The 24,965-nt window shown below is 42.4% G+C and overlaps 1 protein-coding gene across 1 annotated transcript; it reads right to left on the bottom strand.

Annotated features, from left to right (window-relative positions):
• Window positions 1-10,221: 10,221 nt before the first annotated feature.
• Window positions 10,222-14,213, bottom strand: LOC125296680 (keratin, type I cytoskeletal 13-like). Its single transcript, XM_048246719.1, has 7 exons — window positions 13,673-14,213; window positions 13,388-13,470; window positions 12,824-12,980; window positions 11,754-11,915; window positions 11,451-11,576; window positions 10,776-11,074; window positions 10,222-10,597 (listed from the first exon to the last, which is right to left on the bottom strand). The coding sequence occupies exons 1-7, from the start codon at window positions 14,156-14,158 to the stop codon at window positions 10,471-10,473; spliced, it is 1,440 nt and encodes a 479-aa protein (XP_048102676.1). The 5' UTR covers window positions 14,159-14,213; the 3' UTR covers window positions 10,222-10,470.
• Between the last annotated feature and the right edge of the window lie 10,752 nt (window positions 14,214-24,965).

Raw genomic sequence — 24,965 nt, 5'->3', positions numbered from 1 at the left:
GAGAGTCCGGAAGAGCCCATGGACATCCCTCCGCCCATGGAGAGCCCTCCGCCCATGGAGGGACATGGAGACACGGCTGTAAGTGCTGGCCATCGCTAAGGCAAGGTGGTGCAGTAGCTGGCAGAACCTGGGCAGTGCAGAGAACAGAGTGCAGGACGGAGACTTCTGGAGGGTTCTTTATATCCAGAACGCTGGGCCGCCTCGTGGAGATTGCCTCCAGTTCCACCAGTTGAATGGGTTGATGTCAAAAATGTATCAAAATGCAGGCCGGGTTGATGTCAAAATGTAAGTGGTTATAAAGTGATAATTTAGTCACTGCAAAACAAAGCAAAAAAAAAAAAAAAACTAGACCAACGAGTCATGACAAGTTCAGGTGTTATTGCAACCAAGCTTTGTTACAGAATTACTCTGACATTTTACTTTAATCTCAAAGAGTAATACCATGAAGGTCACCCAAGCCCAGTGGCATTTTGCTCCTGAATAGCTGAGGTAGTGTAAGGGCAATAAACTGTAACAGTGGAAAACACGCTTGGCACACAAACCACTCTCACTCATCTGTCTGCACTTTGCATATAATTAACAATTATTAGTTTCGATGGAAGGTAGTTCACTAAATAATAATAGCAAGTATGTGTCTTGTCTGACTTGATGCTGATGTTGTAAAAGATGTGTCTGGGAGCTGTGCAAATGGTGCAGGCACAGCATTCATTCATCCAGTATTTATACTTTTTTGATCCCATGAGGGAAATTTGGTCTCTGCATTTAACCCAATCGGTGAATTAGTGAAACACAAACAGCACACAGTGTACACACAGTGAGATGAAGCACACACTAATCCCGGCGCAGTGAGCTGCCTGCTACAACGGCGGCCGGGAGCAGAGGGGGTAGGGTGCCTTGCTCAGAGCACTTCAGCCCACGCCCACTGGTCAGGGCTCGAACCAGCAACTCTCCCGGTTACAAGTCCAGAGTGCTAACCAGTGGGCCCGGCTGCCCACCCATCGTCATTGTAAATTCATTCATTCATTCATTCATTCATTCATTCATTCATTCATTCATTCATTCATTCATTCATTCATTCATTCATTCATTCATTTGGGGGCGCTGTGGCACAGCAGGCTACAGCACCCGATACCGTGTCTGGATCCGAAAGTGCCAGGGACCCAGGTTCAAACCGACCTGCAGTCATTTCCCAATCCCACCCCATCTCTCTCTCTCTCCCACTTACTTCCTGTCACTCTTCACTGTCCTATCCAAATAAAGGCAAAAAAAAACCTTTATTTATACTTTTAGGGCATTGAGGTTTCCCTCATTTACAATGACTACGAGTTTACAAAGAAAGATCATGCATTTAAAAAAACAATAGAAAGGACAGATAAAAACATTTAAAATGTAAAATATCATACGAGTTGCCATTTGCATGTTTTTATTTTACTAACTAACTAAATAAATAAATAAATAAATTCATAAATTAATAATCAATTCATCAATGTAAAATACTCATGCAATGAATCAGACAGCTTGCAGTCCACAACATGGTAATAGTAAAATAGAAATGTGGGGCATTGGTTTGAATACTACTGTTGTATTAAACTGTCGTTGCAGTAAACTGCTTTTTGCAGTTAGTGTGTTACTGTGTTGGTGTGTTGGTCTGTTGGTTTTTGTGGTTATCTGCACTGGAACACATGGGCTGGTATAAATCCCTTGTGTGGTTAATACTGTAATACAGTGGTAACCCCCCCCCCTCCCAACTATGTCAGGCTATGCCAACACTAAAGGCATTCATGTCAATCTGATTTATTATTAACTAGAATACCGTCATACAGTTGCTCTGGCAACCCCCCCCCCCCCTCCAACTAGCAAAATGTGTTTTTACTTTGGAAAATGTTATGGAGGCAGAAAGTGTCTCCTCATAGGTAGGCTATGTCAACACTAAAGCCATTAACAGTGGCCCGGAACAAGTCAGAGCCAGGCCAGGGCGGGCACATGACCGGCCCTTTATTAAAACTCATCATAACATAATTTTACAACATAGGCTACACATACCCGCAAACAGCGGGTCTTACAAGCCGCCAGCGCCCACGGAGAGCAACTATGTAATTTTGAAGTCCATCGAACGCATATGAAGTGTAACCAAAGAGAACAACAACAAAAACATTAGGCTACATGACCCCCCTAATAATAAAACAACAATAATACGCAGCACTATTTGAAGGGCATAATGACGGAGCCTTGGCTCCAAGGAACTTCGTCCACGATGCTCTGTGTATGTCCATTTTTTGCTCTCTCATTCTCTATGGTAACGGAGCCCTAGAGGGGTCATCGCGAAAAATGTTTTGCATGTTGAGAGAATGTGCGCTGTTTTTACTACATTGTCGCTTCGTTTTACTAAATTGTGCTCTTGTTTAAGTAATTTGTGCTCGTTTAACTATTTTGTGCACTTTCGTTTTACTAAATAGACGCCGCTTTTACTAAATTGTTTCGGGTTTACTAAATCGCGTGTGCACAATTTACTATATTGTGCTCTCGTTTTACTATAGTGTGAGCTCATTTTACTAAATTGAGCTCTCATTTTAAGCATAGTAAAACGAGGGCACAATTTATTAAACGAAAGTGCACTATTTACTAAAACGAAAGCGACGATTTACTAAAACGAGGGCACGATTTATTAAAGCGAGAGCACAATTTGTGAACATGGTTATAGAACATTGTGTAACGATCTATTTTAAACGTGGCTAATTTGTAAAAGCGTGCACTCAATATTGTCTTGACACATGTAAACATGAGCACGTTATAGTAGGCTATATTCGAGATCTCGATCTACTAAAAAACGCACCCGCGAATAATTAAAACGTGGGCTCGAAGAAATTAAATTGTGTGCACAAAAAACATAGTGTGGTGTCAGGGGTATCCCGGGAATGACGTGGGGAGGTGTGTCGCTTGTAGTGACGTAGAGAGGGAATCTCATTGATTGCAGTGCACCTGGATATAGCCCCATTAGGTAGGCTGTAGGTGGGAGAGCAGATGATTGTGTGTGTTTGTACAGGCCCTTGCCATCATCGTCCAGCTGAATGTTTGCGAAGTTTTGAGTGTTTGTTGAGGTCCAAGTGTATGCAGAGCTGTGGTGTTTGCGAACGGTGTGAGCTGAGCATCGCGGAACGCCCACTGTTTATGTCTCCGCTTCATAGTCCATTATCAAACGTTACCCCTCGTTGTGTGCACCATTGGTGTGGCGTGGGTTATCTGGGTGAAGCTCCATCGGCTAGAGGGAACCTATTGTATTGGGTGGGTATTGGGCTATACTACTAATACGCAGTAGCCTATTTGTACCAACAGCTTGTCCCTGTGGATGTGCTTCATTGACTCTAGACCTCACAGTTAAGTCCAACAATCCAGGAGATAGTGGAAACCGGTCATTACAACAGAGCCCGAGTAGCCTTTGTAGCCAGAATTTCCCATTATGGGTCTCCATAGCTGGCGGTTGACACCACAGTATCCCTGCTACAAAGAGTAGAAGTCCGCTATAAAACTTCACTGACCACCTAAAGTCTTTAATTAGCTGCCTCACGGTTATCATCACATTACCAATATGAACTGTTACAGACAGCTGTAGGCCTAGTCCATGTCAAGGTACACGAAGTTGCCACCACAGCACAGCGAGCGGAAAAATGTCGGAATTACTAAATGTGAGCACGAAATACATATTTGAGAGCTCAATTTAGGCTTACAACGGGGTCCGCTTTGCATAATTGAGCTCCACTAAAGGAAAACGCGGCTCACGTTTCATTAATCTCGAGGGCTTAAAGAAAAAGCGGCTCGCAAATGATCACGACCAGAAAAAATATCACTTAAAGTGAGCTCTCCCGGACTCCATTACTATGGTGGTTTTAATGATCTTTAACTTGAGAATGCTCCAGAGGTTACACGGTACGCAGACCTAGAGGGGTCATCGCAAATGTTTTGCATGTTGAGAGAATGTGCTTTCGTTTTTACTACATTGTCTTTTCGTTTTACTAAATTGTGCTCTTGTTTAACTAAATTGTGCCTCGTTTAACTATATTGTGCTTTCGTTTTACTAAATCGTGCTTCGTTTTACTAAATTGTCGCTTCGGTTTACTAAATCGTGTGCACAATTTCTATATTGTGCTCTCGTTTTACTATAGTGTGAGCTCATTTTACTAAATTGAGCTCATTTTAAGCATAGTAAAACGAGGGCACAATTTATTAAACGAGTGCACTATTTACTAAACGAGCGCACGATTTTAAAAAACGAGGGCACGATTTATTAAAGCCAGAGCAATTTAATGAACATGGTTATAGAACATTGTGAGTTAATGATCTACTTAAGCATTGGCCACAATTTGTAAAAGCGTGCACTCAATATTGTCTTGACACATGTAAACATGAGCACGTTATATAGTATATTCAAGATCTCGATCTACTAAAACGCACCCTGAATAATAATTAAAACGTGGAGCTCGAAGAAATTCAATTGTGTGCACAAAACATAGTGTGGTGTCAAGGGGTATCCCGGAACGACGCCGGGAGGTGTGTCTTGTAGTGGCGTGGGGAATCTCATTGATTGCAGTGCACCTGGTTATAGCCCCGTTAGGTAGGCTGTAGGTGGGAGAGCAGATGATTGTGTGTGTGTTGTACAGGCCCCTTGCCAACATCGGTCCAGCTGAATGTTTGGCGAAGTTTTGAGTGTTTGTTGAGGTCAAGTGTATGCAGAGCTGTGGTGTTTATCGCGGGCGTGTGAGCTGGGCCACATAGCCTGAGAGAAGCTGAGCATCGAGCGACACTGTTTATGTCTCCGTTTATAGTCCATTATCAAAGCTTACCTCGTTGTGTGCATCATTGAAAAGCTGGCGTGGGTTATATGGTGAGAGACCCGCATCGGGCGCTAGAGGGAACCTTATTGTATTGTGGGTATTGGGCGATACTAATATACGCAGTAGCCTATTTTTTACCAACAGTAGGTCTACGTGTTGTAATTGTTTGGGAGCTTGTCGCTGTGATATTGCTTCGATTGACTTCTAGACCTCACAGTTAAGTCAACAATCCAGGAGATATGGAACCGGTCATTAGGCTACAACAGAGCCCATGGTAGCCTTTGTAGTAGAATTTCCCCATTATGGGTCTCCATAGCTGGCGGTTGACACCACAGTGCCCCTGCTACAAAGAGTAGAAGTCCCTATAAAAACATGGACCACCCTAAAGTCTTTAATTAGCTGCCTACGGTTATCATGCATTACCAATATGAACTGTTACAGACAGCTGTAGGCCTAAGTCCATGTCAAGGTAACATGAAGTTGCCACCACAGCACAGCGAAAGCAGTGAGAAAATGTCGGAATTACTAAACCGTGAGCACAGAAATACATATTTCGAGAGCTCAATTTAGGCTTCACGTTGAAGTCCGAGCTCAATTAGCGTGCTCCGTTCATTAATTCGAGGAGCTTAAAAGGAAAAGCGTGCTCACAAATGATCACGACCAGAAAAAATATAACTAAAGTGAGCTCTCGGGCTCCATTACTATGGTAGTTTTAATGATCTTTTAACTTGGAGAATGGCTCAGAGGTTGTGATGCAGACCCCTGGGGGTCATGCATAAAATGTTTTACATGTTGAGAGAATGTCGCTTCGTTTTACTACATTGTCGCTCGTTTACTAAATTGTGCTCTTGTTTAACTAAATTGTGCCTCGTTTAGCATATTGTGCACTCGTTTTACTACGTCGTGCATTTCGTTTTACTAATTATGCTTTCGGTTTTACTAAATGCGATGTGCACAATTTATAATATTACTCTCGTTTACTATAGTGTGAGCTCATTTTACTAAATTGAGCTCTCATTTAAGCATAGTAAAACAAGGGGCACAACAATAAACAAGTGCACTATTTACTAAAAGCGGCGCCGATTTACTAAAGCGAGGGGAGCGATTTAGTAAAGCGAGCACAATTTGTGAACATGGTTATAGAACATTGTGAACACGATCTGCGCAAAAGGCTGAATTTGTAAAGCGTGCACTCAATGTGTCTTGACACATGTAAACATGGAGTACGTTATAGTATATTCAAGATCTCGATCTACTAAAGCAGCACCCTGTGAATAATTAAAAGACGTGGAGCTCGAAGAAATTCAATTGTATTGCACAAAACATAGTGTGGTGTCAAGGGGTATCCAGCGAGGGCTGGCGTCGGGAGGTGTATGCGCTTGTAGTGGCGTGGGAATCATTGATTGCAGTGCACCTGGTTATAGCCCGTTAGGTAGGCTGTAGGTGGGAAGCAGATGATTATTGTGTGTTGTACAGGAAACACTTGCTTGTCGTCAGCTGAATGTTTGGCGAAGTTTTGAGTGTTTGTTGAGGTCAGTGTAATACCAGGCTGTGGTGTTTATGCATGAGCGATTGTGAGCTGGGCTACATAGCCTGAGAAGCTGAAGGCGCCGTGAGCGACACTGTTTATGTCTCCGCTTCATAGTCCGTATCAAAGCTTACCTCGTTGTGTGCATCATTGGTGTGCTGGCGTGGGTTATATGGTGAGAGACCCGGCATGAGCTAGAGGAACCTTATTGTATTGGGTGGGTATTAAGAAGCGATACTACTATCACGCGGTAGCCTATTTATTTACCAACGAGGTAGGTCACGTGTTGTAATTGTTTAAGGGCTTGTCGCTGTGATATTACTTCGATTGACTTCTAGACCTCACGGATTAAGTCAACAATCAGGAGATAGTGGAAACCGGTCATTGGGGCTACAACAGAGCCCATGGTAGCCTTTGTAGTAGGAGCTTCCCCATTATGGGTCTCCATAGCTGGCCCGGTTGACACCACAGTGCCCCTGCTACAAAGAGTGAAGTCCCGGCTATAAAACATGGCCACCCTAAAGTCTTTAATTAGCTGCTACGGTTATCATCCCGCATTACCAATATGAACTGTTACAGACAGCTGTAGGCCTAGTCCATAATAAGGTAACATGGAAGTTGCCACCACAGCACAGCGAGCAGTGAAATAGAATTACTAAATGTGAGCACGAAATACATGTTGAGAGCTCAATTTAGGCCTACAGCGGGGTCACGTTGTATTAATTGAGAACTTAATTAAGGAGAAGCGTGCTCACAAATTATCCGACCAGAAAAAATATAACTTAAAATTGAGCTCTCCGGGCTCAGGTACAACGGTGACGGGAGAGTCAAAAATAAAATTAGGCTGATTGCAAATCACTGAATGCAAGAGTTACTGCTGGGTGGTTACCAGCTCGAGTACCGATTGCAGGGGGTCGCGAACCACTTTTGGGGGTAAAAAAGGACAGTTGTTGACCACAACACCGTCTGACATCAGCCAAGTAATTCCCAAATGGGGAACTGCGTGAAGGCACTCCAGGATGAGATTTTAACCCTTTAGGCGTTGGCGGAAAGTCTCAGTTTAAGAACCACTGCTGTAATACAGCATTCACAGTTCTGATTTTGAAAAATATTTTCCTGACTGTTGCATTGCCTATATGCATATTAGTGCAGCCAAAGAATATATTCCCATGACTGTTGCATTGCCTATATGCATATGCTGACAAATTATATATTCCCATGACTGTTGCATTGCCTATATGCATATTATTGCAGCCAAATTATATATTCCACTGACTGTTGCATTGCCTATATGCATATTAGTGCAGCCAAAGAATATATTCCCATGACTGTTGCATTGCCTATATGCATATTAATGCTGCCAAATTATATATTCCCATGACTGTTGCATTGCCTATGCATATAATTGCAGCCAAATTATATATTCCCCTGACTGTTGCATTGCCTATATGCATATTAGTGCAGCCAAAGTATATATTCCCATGACTGTTGCATTGCCTATATGCATATTAAGTGCAAATTATATATTCCCATGACTGTTGCATTGCCTATGCATATAATTGCAGCCAAATTATATATTCCCCTGACTGTTGCATTGCCTATATGCATATTAGTTTATCCAAAGGATATAGGACAGCATTGTAAGATCAATAAAATGGTGAGTTACTTTCAAACTCCACATAGCTTGTAGTGTTTTTTTATAGGTTCAAACACCAGACTTGCACTCTACTAAAGGAATGTTTCATAATCGCTACCTTTTTTGATCGTCTTTGGAGCCATTAGTGGGTTTTAGAGGATAATGAAAACTGGTAAAACAAGACCCAATCTGCAGCAGGATTTGACTAAGCTTTAACTGACATATTTGACATTTAGAGATAATCCCTTCTGAGGGGCGAGAAAGGCTTCAAACTCCCAAGGGCATTTTGGAACTTCATTCAAAACTATAAACCAGTCAAAGAGCAACTCTCCTTGGTGATATATATATATATATATGCTTGACATGCTTCAGCTGGGTCACACACTTGTTTGATCATGATTTACTCATCTTTTAGTTTAAAATTGCACAAAATCATCAGCCTTTTCTTCTTTTCAATTACAAATGGTTTATTTGTTCACTCTCCACAAGTGCAGTTTGAGTAAAGTTTTAAGACGGATGCTATAGAATATTTACAGGGTATATGCTATAGAATATTTACATTTAAATCAATTTAGATTTATATTTAGATCGAACTGGCAACACTTTAACGAGTGGGCCACGCGCTTGGTAACAAAAACAGCTGAGTTGTTAAACGTTTCAAGAGGATTTATATCTGAAAGAGACCATCTGTTATTTAACATAGCATTTCCATTATTCTATAAGTTTGTGCTTGTGTTTTTAATCTATGACTGGCAGAATCTTGTATTTGTGATTCTGCATTCTTGACCTTATAATAAGTAACACGAGATGTTACAGGAACAGCTAAAGCAGCGAGAGTAAAGATGGCTTATGTCTTAATAGGACGGTTTTGTTTTTGTGACATTTTAGTGGCCCCGGAAAGCAGTAGGCCTATTCATTTGTGTTTTACAGGAAGAGGTGTGTAAGACGAATGACACGGCATAGGTCACAAGTAATCTGGATAACTGGCAGCTGAAAATTGCTGTGGTTTTGTCATCAGGGTTGGGACATCAATCGCCACTCCCTTAAAACTGGTTCTTGTTGCACTAGCTATTCCATCCATGTGGTTGGTTGCCCCAAGGCTTTCTCTGTTAAGGAGATGCTATAAGGATACTTTTGGTTTTAGGGTTTCTAATGTTTGTAGAGGCATTGCTCAGACCAAACGGCATATTATAAGATTTCAAAATGTGGATAAAGCCTACTCATATAAAAAAAAAGATGGTACTGAATGTAGCATGACAATTAGAGAATTCCCTCGAATAGCTAAACCTGTGCTATTAAAGAGGTTACAGGCTTACCCTGTAGCCTAATTTCAGTTCAGTGACTATATATTTGTATACTGTACTATATCTGTGCTATGTATTATTTTATTGATGGTTATAGATTTTATGTGTGTGAGTATATTTGTTGTGTATGGTTATTCATATGCTTGACCTATATGTCAGTTTGAATTATAGAATAGCACACATTTTTGAATTATTGAGTTGCAGACGAAATATACAAAATATTCACTAATTCTATCATATATTCAATGTGTCACATACTGATTGAGACTCACTCACTGATTTCTGATACAGTCTCCATTTCCAGGCCAGTGTTTCACCATGACAAGCTGGTTTTGGAGTGGGTCACGGAACAAGTCTCATTTTTGTTGAAGCACTTCCATACATTGGAATGTCTAAACCAGAGATTCCCAACTGCTTTGGCCCAATTTCAATTCCCAAAATCTCCTGTGGCCCACCCAAACATTTATTTACAATTCTGTAGTCGGAGCACTCGCTGAGAGTTTTGTTCTTCACATGTTCACTGTGATCTTGAATTTTTCTACCTGACACAACGACCGCTCCAATAACACACTTTAGTTTAGTATTACCCATAGTCTGTCAACCCCATTGAATATGTTCTGGACCAACATCAAATGAATATCACTTTGATGAATAGGCTTAATATCTCTGGCTATGGTTTGAATTTGAACTACTGTACGTAATCACCTGTAATACCTTGACAGCCCACCAGAGGGCCATGACCCACAGTTTGGGAATCACTGGTCTAACCCGTTTAGCCTTTAGCCATTCCATCTATCACTAGCTGACTGTTGTCTACAGCATGCACGTCCTAGTGATGTCAATAGCCCACTGGTTGACTAATGAAATCACTAATATGTACCATACCTATGCATGAGTTTGAAAGAATTAAACACACACACACACTTTCACTGTACTTTTATGCATGTCCTCTTTATTGTCCAGCATAATGAGGGAGGCTCTCAGTGCACTGGACTAAAAGAAAGTCACACAGTGGATTCTCCCATCAGACACTTGATTTTGGTTGGTACTGACAGCGGTGGGGTCTGGACACGATTAGGCTCTTACTGGGTCTGGACACCCATGGGCCCCACGCCAGTCAGGCCTGTTTGGGCCCAGAGCCGGCTGGTGTCAGGTGGGCTTGAAGTGGATGGTTTAGTGAATGAGATGCCCAGAGGAAGTAGAGGAGGAGGACACCACCTTCCCATCAACCACCTCTTCTACGACGGTGATGACCTTGGTGGTGGTGGTGGTGGAGGTGGAAGACGAGCCTGAGAGAAGGCTGTTGGAAGGGACAAAGAAAAGACATTTCACACTCTCATTCTCATGTCTCATGCCAACTCCTTTTCTTTCACATTGTGCCTTGTCCATCATTCTCTGAACTCATGTTGTGGTTGCGGTTACTGGTTAATTTGCCGATAGCTACATTCATGCTAACCGATTAGCGTATTAGCGATTACCTTGCGTCTCCATTCATGGTGAAACCTCCGGCCGCGCTGAGCCCTCCGCCCACGCTACTGCTACTGATGGTGAGGCTTGAGCTTGCGCCTCCGTCCAGCAGTCTTCTGTACTCGGCGATCTCCATCTCCAGTCTGGTCTTGATGTCCAGGAGCATGGAGTACTCCTGTCCCTGGCGCTCGAGGTCACCGCGCAGCTGTGTGAGCTGACCCTCCAGGCTGCCCACCTGCATCTGGTAGCCCGAGAGCATGGACGAGTAGCGCGACTGCGTCTCCGCTAGTGTTCCCTCCAGCGAAGCTTTCTGCGGGGGCATGGGAATTAGGACAGTTTGAATTAGAGATGTTTTGTTTTGCTTTAGTTACTGTTAAAAGGTGATTCAACAGGGGAAAAGCATATATGTCAAGTGAACAAAGGGTTTCCATGACAGAAAAGTAGTACGGCAAGTTGCCAGAAAAAACAAGGTCAAGAACTACATTGTTTTAAACAGGAGTGCGTAGGTGGAAGATCAAGGCGTGGGAAAGGTAGGAAGGAAAACTATGCATAATGGATTATGATGAAATTGCTCCTGATTTTACTGCATGGCCTGACTTGTCATATCCAGTGAAACGGCACGAGACACTGATTGATTGTGTGCAACAGTGCTGTGTTATGGAGCTGACGTGTACAGTATATCTCACCATGCTGAGGAGTGACTGAAGCTCGATTTCCAGGGACTGAACGGAGCTCTTGACGGAGTTGATCTCTGTCCTGCTGGTCTGAAGGACCTCTGTGCTCGTCATGACCTCCTTGTTAATGGTCTCCGACTGCAAAACAACAGCAGACAGAGAACACAGTGTGTGAGAAAGGACTTGAACACATTTCACAATAGAAGAAAATAGATCACGATTGTGTGTATGTGTGTATGTATGTAAATATGTGTATATATGTATGTGCATGTGTGTGTTTTTTTCTATACGTGTATATCTGTGTATGCCACTCACCTTGGTCTGGAACCAGGACTCAAGGTCCCTCTGGTTCTTGGCTGAGACTGCCTCGTAGTGTTCCCGGATCTCGGCCATGATCTTGGTGAGGTCCTCCTGAGGAGCCGCGTCCACCTCCACATGAACCTGGCCAGACATCTGAGCACGCAGGGCCACAAGCTCCTACCACAGAAAAATACAGTGACATATTCAGTATACATCCTCTCAAACCCAGACGTAATGCAGTGACATATTCAGTGTACGTCCTCTCAATGGCAGATGTAATGCAGTGACATATTTAATGTATGTCCTCTCAATGGCAGACGTAATGGAGTGACATATTCAGTGTACGTCCTTTCAATGGCAGATGTAATGCAGTGACATATTTAATGTATGTCCTCTCAATGGCAGAGGTAATGCAGTGACATATTTAATGTATGTCCTCTCAATGGCAGACGTAATGGAGTGACATATTCAGTGTACGTCCTTTCAATGGCAGATGTAATGCAGTGACATATTTAATGTATGTCCTCTCAATGGCAGAGGTAATGCAGGAGGCAGATGGTGCAACATGACAAAAATCACAAAACAATATTCACTAGTTACGTCATTCTTGTCAAGACTTAATTTCTGGCAGTGCACTCAAATCAGTGAGTGGGTAGGTAGATATCTACGTCTATCTAAGTGTATCTATGGTGTGCAAGGCAGTGCACTCAAATCAGTGAGTGGGTAGGTAGATATCTACGTCTAACTAAGTGTATCTGTGGTGTGCAAGGGAGAATACTGTGGAATTCAAGTCCTGGATACACCCTTTTTCTCACAGTGTGAGAGGGAGACATACAGTACAGTACACCCATGCCTGGGGAGGGTCCTCCCGTAGAGTGAGACTTGGGGCTTCTGCCTGTTCTCACTCTGCCACCTGCTCTGCACAGCATGTTGGGACAGAGCCGAGCGGAGCAGTTGGAGCTCGGGGGGCCTGAGGCTAATCACAGCTTTGGCCACTCAATCATCCTGACGTCGGCTTGGCTCTTTCTGAAGGAGGCACAAATGAGAAGTGTGTGACCCTGCCGTGTAATTAGCGTTGTGCTCACCTCCTCGTGGTTCTTCTTGAGGAAGACGAGCTCCTCTTGCAGGCCAGTGATCTGCATGGCCAGGTCAGCCCTGGTCATGTTCAGCTCGTCCAGCACCCTCTTCAGACCAGCAATGTCCGCCTCCACAGACTGGCGCATGGTGAGCTCGGTCTCATACCTTACAGATATAGAGGTGGTGTTATGTCTTTTAGTCGTTTATCTAATCCTTAATTGCTGCTGCAATGCACATATTCTATTAAATAACAATCTCCGGGCTAAAATGGTATTGATATCTACCTTGAAATTGAAAATGCTACAGAGGAATGCATTCATGAATGTATTGCCATGTATATTGGTCATGCCATGCATGTACGTACATGTGGAAACTTGCATGCAGACTCTCTCAAACACAGCATACAATATTTACTGCATTTGGTAACTTAGTGTGCTTACGAGCAATCTATATCATACCGAGTTCATTGCATTTTGTAATTTCCCTATAGCTTATAGCAACAAGCTTTCTATCATTATTTTGGACTAAACCTAGCAAGAGGATTTCTGTTTTTCTCTCTGAGGTAAACCTACTTGACTCTGAAGTCGTCCATGGCAAGGCTGGCATTGTCTATGGCCAGATGCACAGATCCCTTCAGCTGAATGGCCCCCTGGATCTGGAATACATCAGTAACACGTCAATCAACACATCATCAATCATAGTGAACTGCCGCGGCACATGGTTAAAAAACACGTTCAGTAAGAGAGCGAGACACAGAGTGGGCGCAGGCAGTGCACTCTCCTAGTCTCCTGCATATAGTGCTCTGTGGTGCAGCCTCCGCTACAGGTGGGGTAATTATGATGATTAGAGCAGCTCACCTTGGTCTGCAGGTCAGTGATGCTGGCCATGAAGGCACCGTAGTCGTGGCCAGCAGGTCCGACCCTACTCTCCAGGAACTGCCTGATCTTCAGCTCCAGCTCGGCGTTGGCCCTCTCCAGGATCTGCACCTTGGCCAGGTAGGTGGCCAGACGGTCGTTGAGGTTCTGCATGGTGCCCTTCTCGTTGCCGATGACGCTGCCCTCCCCGCCCATGGACATGCTGAATCCACCGCCGCCGCCGCCCGCTCCGAACCCGCCGCCCGCTCCGAACCCTCCACCGAAGCCGCCCGCCGACCCCAGGCTGGCGGCGCTGGAGACGCGCACCCCAGAACCCCCGGCGCCCCCGTACACGCTGCCCGCCCTCATCATGCGGCCGCCGCCGAGCCCACCGCCCACACTCATGCCTCCACCGGACATGGACATGCGGGACGAGCCCATGGAGAATCCGCCTCCCATGGAGGAGCGGCTGGCGAAGACTGTTGCCATGGTGAAGAGAGGCTGGAAGGGTACTCTGGCTCTGACAAGAGAGGACTGAGTGTCGAGCTGGGGCTCCGAGTGGCTTTTTATCCACACTCCCTCTCCCACTCCCACTCCCACAACCCCCGAGCCAGACTCATCCCTGCCCACCTCTCCATCATACTCCCAACATCTGTCACCACAAGGCACACACACACACACACACACACACACACACACACACACACACACACACACACACTACCCCCATCCCTGCTGGGAGTTTTATGTTTTATGCTCTGACTTGTACACTGCCAAGCTCACAGCATTATTCATGCACGGATATATACCTGCGGGAGAAAGCTAACAGTGAATCTGTGTTATTGAATGAAGGAAGTGACATGAGAGAGAGCCAGAGGCTGTGATCAGACGCTAAGATGAAAAAGAGCTCTGGGGACAGAGAGGCTACTACTCCTGGCAGAGCTTGTGTTTGTTCTCTCATTCTCACACACAGGAGTCACACACATCTTGGGCTCACGCACAACGAAAACATTGAGCTGTTTGCCTGAGTAGGCTTCTCCAGCTCACACTGCCAGTGGCTGAAAATTCCATGTTGTCAAGTTTGCACAGGTTGAGTACCCCTAAACTTCCCATCAACTCTGCTTGAATGTCATCTCTCCGTTCATGGGCACAGGCCTCAGCCATTCCCCTCACCTGCTGCTTGCTGTTACATGTTCAGAGCAACACCTCACTCTCCCATCCCACTGACCTTTAAAAATCATATATCCTCAAGACATGAAATCCATTTTATTACATGTCTGTATATATGTTAGGAGTTCATATATATGTATAAGCTCAGTTTAGGATCCAGTTTATGGGGTTGCATGTCTGTATATATGTTAGGAGTTCATATATATGTATAAGCTCAGTTTATGATCCAAACCAGACAAGTGCAAGCCCTTAATGTGGCCACATAGCCTGGACAAATCCAAACGTATTCACAAAGTGAATAGAGTCTGGTGACTGTTGATTGGGAAATGTTTCCAACATTTGCTTTGCGACGGGACTTCATTGCTGTGGCCGTTTATCAACCGATCAACAACATATCCAAACAAAACACACACTGTTGATAAGGGTTCTCCCTCTAGTTTCCTCTGTGCTGAGTATTAAAAGTCTGCTACAAGAACAAATGTAATGGCATTTGCATTTTCCTTAATTTTAGTAGGCTTCTTTTTGTATAGTGATACACCAAATCCAAGATTCGGTTTCGTATTTGGCCAGATCTTAAGCTTTTTGATAGGAGCCGAACCTTGTTTTATCAAACTGAATCCTATGCAGCTGACTGTAAATTGTAATAACGTTGCAAGTGATCATGGGAAGGTGTTTACATTTGCGCTGAAAGCATGCGATGGAGTTCAAAATGTGTAAGGAATCTGTCGTTAGTAACAACACAGACAGCAGCCAGGATGCTGCAGCTAGTTGTTCAGCAAGGACATTCACAAATAAAAAATGATGTATCAATCTACTCTAGTTGTTGGTGATGTTTACTACATTTACTGCTTGTTCAAACTCCATACCATCTTCTTCCTTGAACACATCATAAAGGCGATTCTCACTGCTTCAAACAAACAGCAAATGCTTTTAGTACATATATACACTTGATTGTGTACAAATGTCTGCTGTTTTTTACATTTTCAATTGCTAATGTCATGTTGGTCAAAATGCACTATACTGGTCCCATGCAGAATAGTCGTACCCCATAAAACAAATTGGCCTTATTTTATCGCTTGAATCATTACATAGATAGATAGATACTTTATTGATCCCCAGGGGAAATTCAAGGTCATGCAAAGGACATACAAAGGACATGCAAAAGTGTTGACTAGATTGTCTGTCTAGCATATGTGACTCACCTGACAAACAGGAACGCCAGGGCGTATACAAAAATATTGACTACAAAAATCTGGCTTCCCTCTGGCCAAGGGGTGTTTGACTGTTTGTCATTTTCCCTTTGCACAATGTTGTAAAGCCTTTGTTTTCTTTACAGTAAAATAGTAAAAATTTTGAAGCATATCCACTCTCTTGCAATCAACCCTCTCCACAAACAGTTATGTGTAACTTTGGAGTTTTGAAATAGCTGTGCCACATCGAAAATAGTGCTACCCTGTGCACTATTTTGAAAATACATACAGAGTAAACTGTCATATCATAACAAAGCAGTTTGACTATGTTGTTCATACACAATGGTGAAAGGACATGTGAGGACAGTTTCATTGGTATACATACTTGCTTTTTAAACATAGACTAAGCATTTTGAGCAAGGTACACATTTTAGCAGGTAATACATTGTGGTATTGTTTTGAAAAATGCATTAACTGTTGTGCAAACATTTGAGAAATGCACCAAAGTGACTGAGAAAACTGTAAATAAAATAAAATAAATAATAATAAATAATAAATAGATAAATAAAACTGTAAATAATGGATTTGGTATTCAGCAGAACCTTAAAAATCAGGACTCAGTGCATCCCTATTTTTGCAAGAGGTAGTTGGTGAATATGGACAAGCCATTGTATACAAACTGATAACATTGGGTAGAATTGTTCAGAGACATGCCTAAGACACGCTTAAGTGCTTAAAAAGGAAATATGTAGGCTCCTTAAGGGGTAGACGCGCTATTTGTGTTTTCAAAGGCTTATAACACCCAGGTCACTCTTCTTACATGCCTTCAAACCAGTTCATTATCACCCAATTATATTGTCTCTGGTTAAATATCAGCTGCTCTTTACAATAGTCATAAACGATACAACTCATTTACCTGCTGCTTGCTTGGAGCTAAACCTGCTACATGTTTGGAGCTAAACATGCAGCAGAGGCTTATCTCTCCGACCTTTAAATCGTCATCTCGGGAGACACGGCTCTCTGCTGTTAAATGTGAAGTGACTTGTCAAAAAGGCCTCTCAACCTTGTACTCCTGCACAGGTGGGGGAACCATATCACCTATAATGTTGAAGGGGAGAGATTAATGTGTCCGGTCGTGATAATGATTCTGATTGACATGTGCTGGGGAAAATGGCTTTTATTAGTCAGCCTTCAAGACTATTATGGTTTGCTCAGTCGCTTTGGTGCATTTCTCGAATCATCATTAACGCTTGCACAACAATTAGTGCATTTCTCAAAACAATTAGTGGAAAGATGGTTGAAATTCACATTCGGTCTTTAACATTTTTGTTGAATTATAACCGGTTCTGAACATCTTTTTAACCAAACTCAACCCCTAACCCAGCAAACCCAACAAACCTCTTTAACAACCCCTAATCCAGCAAACCCAACAAACCTCTTTAACAACCCCTAACCCAGCAAACCCAACAAACCTCTTTAACAACCCCTAACCCAGCAAACCCAACAAACCTCTTTAACAACCCCTAACCCAGCAAACCCAACAAACCTCTTTAACAACCCCTAACCCAGCAAACCCAACAAACCTCTTTAACAACCCCTAACCCAGCAAACCCAACAAACCTCTTTAACAACCCCTAATCCAGCAAACCCAACAAATCTCTTTAACAACCCCTAATCCAGCAAACCCAACAAACCTCTTTAACAACCCCTAACCCAGAGATGTAGAGGAGGCTAAACGCAAGTAAAGACAGTTTATCCACCTCTGAAATGTCAGATATAGAGTTTATCCAGCTCTTATTAGAGTTTATCCTCCTCTGAAATGTCAGATATAGAGTTTATCCAGCTCTTATTAGAGTTTATCCACCTCTGAAATGTCAGATATAGAGTTTATCCAGCTCTTATTAGAGTTTATCCACCTCTGAAATGTCAGATATAGTTTATCCAGCTCTTATTAGAGTTTATCCACCTCTCAAAAAAGTTTATTCACCAATTGCAACTTTTAACATTCAAAAATCACATTGTAAATTCACGTTCACAATATGTACACTTATCAACACTCTAGGAACCATTTAATACCTAATACCACTGCTATTGTTATTAACATTGGACAATAACCTCCACCATCATCAAACATGTTCCAAAAGCCTTTTTAAAAAATCTGATACTACATGGTGCAGTCCACCTTACCGTGATCACAGAATTCATAGTTTACCCACCTCTTATTTTACCACAACACCGCTGCCCTAACCTGAATACAATGTTGTTCTCAGAGTGTCAATAGCTTGTTCATGATTTGAGCATCTGTGCATAGTCTGTGGAAGACCCATAAAGTGTGACCTGTTAGCCAGTTAGCCCTTTAGCCCTCTAGATCGTTAGCCAGTTAGCCCTTTTCCTATACATGGATTTCTATGCAACGTCACGAAAACATGCGTGCGCAACTAAGAGGCAGAAAGCACCATAGAACAGCATAGAGCAATGCTCTCCATGAAAAGAATAAAATGAGTTTCTGAAAACTGCACCAATTCGAATTCACAATGTATGACAAAGAATGTTAAATAAGTTCAATATCCCTAACGGAATGCATGTCTTCGCCAAAAATGACAAAATACGATGTTATATTAATAATGCACGCTCGGGGAGCAGCGAGGGGTTAGGTGCCTTGCTCAAGGGCACTTCAGCCGTGCCTACTGGTCGGGGTTCGAACCGGCAACCCTCCGGTTAGTCCGAAGCGCTAACCAGTAGGCCACGGCTGCCCCCAAACGTTGTGTATGGCCACAAAGCGTCTTCTGCCCCACGGCTGCGCGCGCATCAACCTCCACAACATTTAGTCATTTGTGCACATCATAGTAGCAAATTCTCCTTCCTCTGAACAAATTGCAAATACTTTTGGACATGTATCAGTTGCTTTCATACAATTCTCTGCTGTTTTTTAACATTATCATTTGCTTATGTCATGTCAGTCAAAATGAACTATACTTATAGATACTGAATAGTCGTTCCCTATAAAACTAATAGTCTTCATTTCATTGCTTGAGTCATTACATACAAAATTGTTGAACTAGTTATCAAATTCTGTCACAATGCTGTAGAATTGCAAAGAGCATACAGTAAAAATGTACGTATTCAGTGTCTTGTACTCACTTACTCCCCTAACTACAGCAATGTGTAACTTTGTAGTTTTCAAATGGCTGTACAAGTACTGTATAGTGCTGTCTTGAGCATGTTCAGGTAGTGTAACTGAGTTCTGACCTTTTTTTGCATTGGAAAACACTGAGAGAACTGTCATAATGAAAACATGACAAAGCCATTTGACTATCTTGTTCATAAACGATGGTGTCAAGACTTCTCATTTTGATGATACTGACAGTTTCATTGACATGAATACGTGCTTTTGAGGAATGGACTATCCATTTTGAGCAAGTGACGTGCTTTTGCAGGTCATCCACTAGGTTTTGCAGTTTGCACTAATTGTTTTGAGAAATGCACTAACTGCTGTGCAAATGTTAATAGTGATGTGAGAATAGCACCAAAGCGGCTGAGAAAAACTGTAATTTAATTTGATCATATCTGCAAAAAATCCACTGGTATGTTTTTCTGAAGTGAAAAAATGCATTCTGGTGACAAGTGTGTAGTCAAGACCTGGGTGTGGAGCATATCTGACGCCTTGCCAACTTGGCTCAGTTACACAGTGGATGTTGCAATTGTCGCTGTAGTGTCTGCACATATGCATGCACACACAGTTATGGCATTTCTCAAAACAATTCGTGCAAACTACATGACACAGTGAATTGCCTCCAAAAGCATGTATCTTGCTCAAAATGCTCAAAGTCTATGTCTCAAAATCAAGTATTTATACCAACGAAACTGTCAGTGCAATCAAAATGGCAACTCTTTATGCCATTGTGTTCTTTCAAGATATTCAAACTGTGTTGTCTTGTTGTCAATATGGCAATTTACTCTATAGCTATTTGATATGAATGTGCAAGACAGCACTATTTTTACTATGTGGCTATTTCAAAACTACAAAGTTACACATTATTATGTGTGGAGGGGGTTGATTGTAAGAGAGTGGATACCAGTTTTTACTGTTGACAGACATTGTGGAGGTATAAAACAGGATTGAGCAAATTAAAATGACAAATATACAGTAAAAAAAACCCTTAGAACTGTGCACCACTCTGTATAAATCCTGATGTTCCTGTCTATCAACTCATATTTATGCTAGACACAGTATGGAAACTATGACAGCTATCTATTTCAACACTTATGCATGAAATGAGGCCAATTTGTTTTATGGGGAAGGACTATTCAGCATGGAACCAGTATAGTGCATTTTGACCAACATGACATTAGCAATTGAAAAAAACAGCAGACATTTGTACAAAATCAGCTCAATACTACAGTAAATAACATGATGTACTAAAGCATTGCTGTTTGTCCAAGATGAGAAGATTTCATGCTTTTATGATATGCACAAGAGATAAGATGATATGAAGTTTGAACAAGCAGTTTTGAGAATTTTAATTGTGATCTGAAGAATGTACCATAGCAACTGAGAAAAATTATAACCCACACACATAATGATTTTAAAAAGCCTAAAAGCAGCACTAAACAATATCTGTTCTCGGGGTCCCCCTACAGTTGAAAAGTGCAATAACACATGGACTAATTGTGCGTCTTCGAATCTGAATTCCTGTAGTAGCAGCTCTTTTCCATTTAGATTTTTTTTTGTTTTGTTGGGTGTTCCTACCCAAACAGCATATGGCTTTCTTGCAAGACCTCTTGTGTGGCAGAACCGCGTCCACTCTATCTAGTTTATGAGCCATCAAAATGATTTTGGAAACATTATTTTAAGGTAAACAAAAAACTCTTTAGGAGTGCTTTTGCTGCAAACATTTATTGCAATTCGAAGTTTAGATTTAGCTTAATGTGTGTTGAATGGTGTCTACTTCTAAATGAATGGTTGCACAAATAGCCCTACTAAAGCAAGCAAGCTACTGCAGAAAATGTGGAAATCATTTGTGTATGCGCAATATGAAGCCCAGTGAGTGCATGGGAATGCTTTTAAAATCTGCTGTCAGTGCAACTTACATAACACCTTGTTACATGTAACCCTACTTATGAATCAGAATGGATTCCTGACAAACCTGAGGGTTTACAAGCCTGGGCGAACTGGCATGTGTTCAGCTAAAGGTCATGTGTCATTGTCTCACCAAACACTGGGTGGTGATGAGCTCCCTGGTAACCAAGACAGGATTAGGACAAATCCTCTTGCAGATGTATTTGCTACAGAACGTTGAGTCTCAAAGAATCAAGAACTCGTTTCATTGAGTTAGACCTGTGGAAACAAGGCATTGCATGCAAAGTTTGTTTCATAAACATATTTTAAAGTGAAAGATCACAGTGTGCTGCATAGTCCAACAGTTACCAGTTGATCTTGATGAGTATCTGGTGCATGCTGATTACTACAGTATGCCATAGCAATGTGTGCATCCCATGCATCTCCTCAATGGGGGGCCTGAATGTTGTAATCACACTGTGTGTGTGTGTGTGTGTGTGTCGCGTGCGTGTGTGTGTGTGTGTGTGTGTGTGTGTGTGTGTGTGTGTGTGTGTGTGTTGCGTGTATGTGTGTGTGTGTGTGTGTGTGTGTGTGTGTGTGTGTGTTCACTCGCATAACTTCAAAGGTTCAATACAAGGTAAAGTGTTACCATATCTCAGGCATCATGGCACGATGATCTGGATTCCGATCAAGATACCTTTTTTCACTTTCTTTACTTACCAATTGTTGGGGTGAGAGTTGATGAGAGTCAATGTTGTGTTGTTGTTGTTGTTATTACTAATGGCTCATTGCACACATTGCACGCAACATCATGACTACTGTAGTAGGTGCAGAGGAGTGCCACAAGGTGGCGATGTAGGTCTTTTCAGTATTTCTTTTGACATAGTGAGCGCCATTGTAAAAACATCCATATTACCATATTTTTGTCTAACCAACTACACACTGTTGGGCACAATGGAAAGCACTCTCATCTGTAGTATGCTTTGCCATAATACTAAAATAGTTCAAATTGTAGAAAATTCTTCAGTTTGTTCACATGCACAAAAAATATTATTATGACCGCCGCTAGCGACGCTAGCTAAGCAGTCATATAGGGATTGTCAAAGTTTTTTTTTTTTTTTTTTTTTTTCTGAAACATCGGGGCACATGAAAAAACACACATTCCAAACAAGCATACACAAAAGTTTCAAGAGTGGGGGATGGAGTAAAATATGGAGACAAATTGAAGGCTTATGGAGTATAGCAGCGTAGTGGAGTAGCAGCATAGTGGAGTATAGCAGCGTAGTGGAGTAGCAGCGTAGTGGAGTATAGCAGCGTAATGGAGTACAGGTATAGCAGCGTAGTGGAGTACAGCAGCGTAGTGGAGTAGCAGCGTAATGGTAATGGAGTAGCATAGCAGCCGTGAGTAGAGTATAGCAGCATAGTGGAGCATAGGAGCCAGAGTGGAGCAGCGTAGTGGAGTATAGCAGCCTAATGGAGTACAGGTATAGCAGTGTAGTGGAGTACAGCAGCGTTGTGGAGTACAGGTATAGCAGCGTAGTGGAGTACAGCAGCGCTAGATACAAATAAGCCATCTGCTACAGTGGTAAACATGAACAGGCTATGAGAAGTTTGCTGTACCTCTTTTTAGTCTGCTGTAGGTGGCAGTACTGCTTGCCATTTGCTTTTCTGGATTAATGACCCTGCTATCTGAATCTATGTTGTCTGTTCCTCTTGTGCTTGACATCATCATTGTCACCAAGGCGACTGTAACATACTTGGGCAAGCATGTTGGCCAAGGCCAGGTTTGTCCGGTACAGGAGAAGGTTGCTGCGATAGAGCAATACCCTGTACCAGCGACGGTGTAGGCTAACTGCCAGTGCTGCCAATGTTCTTTCCATAGATATATATAATAAAGGCTAGATGTCTCGTCCGCGTTGCTGGCCAATGGAGGTCGATGTCCGCACCCGACGGCCATCTCACAGTCAGCTCGCTAACTCATAACATTGTGTTTCAGTGGTGCATACTGTAATGACAGGTAGTGACCTGAAGGTGTAATTGTTATAGCCTGGGGGCATTGTTCTGCCTTTAGTAGAAGAAGAGATATACCTTACATCAGGTACCACAGAGCCCACCAGATAGCTTGCCTTGACAAGATGGCCGCCAGTGATGCCGCCATAAGACTCCGCCATAAGACATCTAGCCTTTATGATATATATCTATGGTTCTTTCTCTCTCTACCCTGATGCTGGCCCTCCGTTTAGTGCCTGTCTATGCAAGCCAGATGCTGGCTGGGGCTTTTTGACTGAGTTACTCTTTATTTTCCTTAGTTTGTAGATCTACAACCAGGGTAGGAATTTCACGGCGGCCACGACGGCCATGGCCGTCGTAGCCCCTTGCGTTGGCCGTGATGCCCCTTTGAAAATCAGAGGTTTACAGGCCACGGTGGCCTTGGTGCCCCCTTCTTTCAATATTCTGCTTTGCGTCCTACTAATAGCGATTTTTATTTAGCCTATGGCCTGTCAAAATAATCTTAGCATTCACAGCACAAATTAATTTAGTCTTTTACGCAGTGGAGAAAGTGACAGTGCAAGAAAGAAAGTGTGTCCAAATTCACCCATTCTTCTCAGTTTAACTACTCGCGAAGTAGCCTACTCATCATCACACAGACATCACAAGTATCACATGAAAGAGCTTTTTCTCAGCTTTTAAACAATGTTAGCCGATAATTGCTGTGTTGGACGGTTCGCGATAAAAGTAAATAATATAATTCAATTTAATCATACATTCTACTGAAGGTTTTGCGTCCATGATCTCCCTACCCATTCATATCGATGGAATACTTCAAGAAACCCTTCTTTTAACACATGACAAACCATATATAAGAATAAACAGCAGACCTTACCGAACACAAAGGTGTAAAACAGTCCCCTGTACAGTTAGCTGTTCCAGAGTAATCCAGTTTGTGTTTCGAATTTGCAGTAAATTTCGACATGCATGGATGTCTCCAAATTTGGGCTTTAAGTTTTACAATGTGTTTAAATTGTTCGACAAGATTTCATAATGGGCCAAATACAAAAATAAATGTTACAAATATCGCCTAGATATTGGTAAATCAGAGGACAGCTGACTAACAGTTTGTGAAAGTAGCCTTAAAGGGGTGGTTCAGGATTTTGGACATAGGACCTCATTTCCAAGTAAGCAAGTGTGATATTTATCAGTGGAGACCGTTTTCAACACGTTTCATCCAGTCCTTTTAATTGCAGAGTTCGCAGGTGCTAGGCTAGCGCAAGTCAACGGTATGTGCTAGCCTGCCACTAAAAACAGTCTTACCCACTCCAAAGTACACCCAAGGCAAATAAATTATAACGCCAGACTATCGATGTAAATGTCTGTATTGATAGTTTTATTTCTAACATTATTCTATCCTTTTCAACGATCGCATTGCATTTTGAGGGACTAGTGTCTTAGCAGCAAGGAATTATACTTGCTCCAGTTAGTAGTACTGCGCCAAAAAGTAAACAGTAAAGCGACTCCAATGGGGATACCTAGTAGTAGCCTTGGTAATATCAGTCCGCCGCTGAGATGCAAAATGACTACTACCAACTTCAGGGAACAAAGTATAACTATTAACGCGATCGCGAGGGTAGTTGTATTTCTTACACTATTCCATCAACACAGACATTTACATCATTGTCTGGAATTTGCCTCGAGTGTCCTTTGGAGTAGGTAAGACTGTTTTTAGTGGCAGGCTAGCACATACTGTTGACTTGTGCTAGCCTAGCACCTGCGAACTCTGCAATTAGAACGACTGGATGAAACGTGTTGAAAGCGGTCTCCACTGATAAATATCACACTTGCTTACTTGGAAATGAGGTCCTATGTCCAAAATCCTGAA

The sequence above is a fragment of the Alosa alosa genome, chromosome 6 (assembly GCF_017589495.1).
Source record: "Alosa alosa isolate M-15738 ecotype Scorff River chromosome 6, AALO_Geno_1.1, whole genome shotgun sequence".
Taxonomy (NCBI): Eukaryota; Metazoa; Chordata; class Actinopteri; order Clupeiformes; family Clupeidae; genus Alosa; species Alosa alosa.
The sequence above is the reverse complement of the archived record's forward strand: the minus strand, read 5'-3'. Positions and strand labels throughout refer to the sequence as shown.

Coding starts and splice junctions, on each gene's coding strand:
- LOC125296680 (XM_048246719.1), bottom strand. CDS start 14,158: ATGGCAACAGTCTTCGCCAGCCGCTCCTCCATGGGAGGCGGATTCTCC. Junction 12,981..13,387: donor ATGGACGACTTCAGAGTCAA/GTAGGTTTACCT, acceptor TATATCTGTAAG/GTATGAGACCGAGCTCACCA. Junction 10,598..10,775: donor ACCATGAATGGAGACGCAAG/GTAATCGCTAAT, acceptor CCCTTCCAACAG/CCTTCTCTCAGGCTCGTCTT.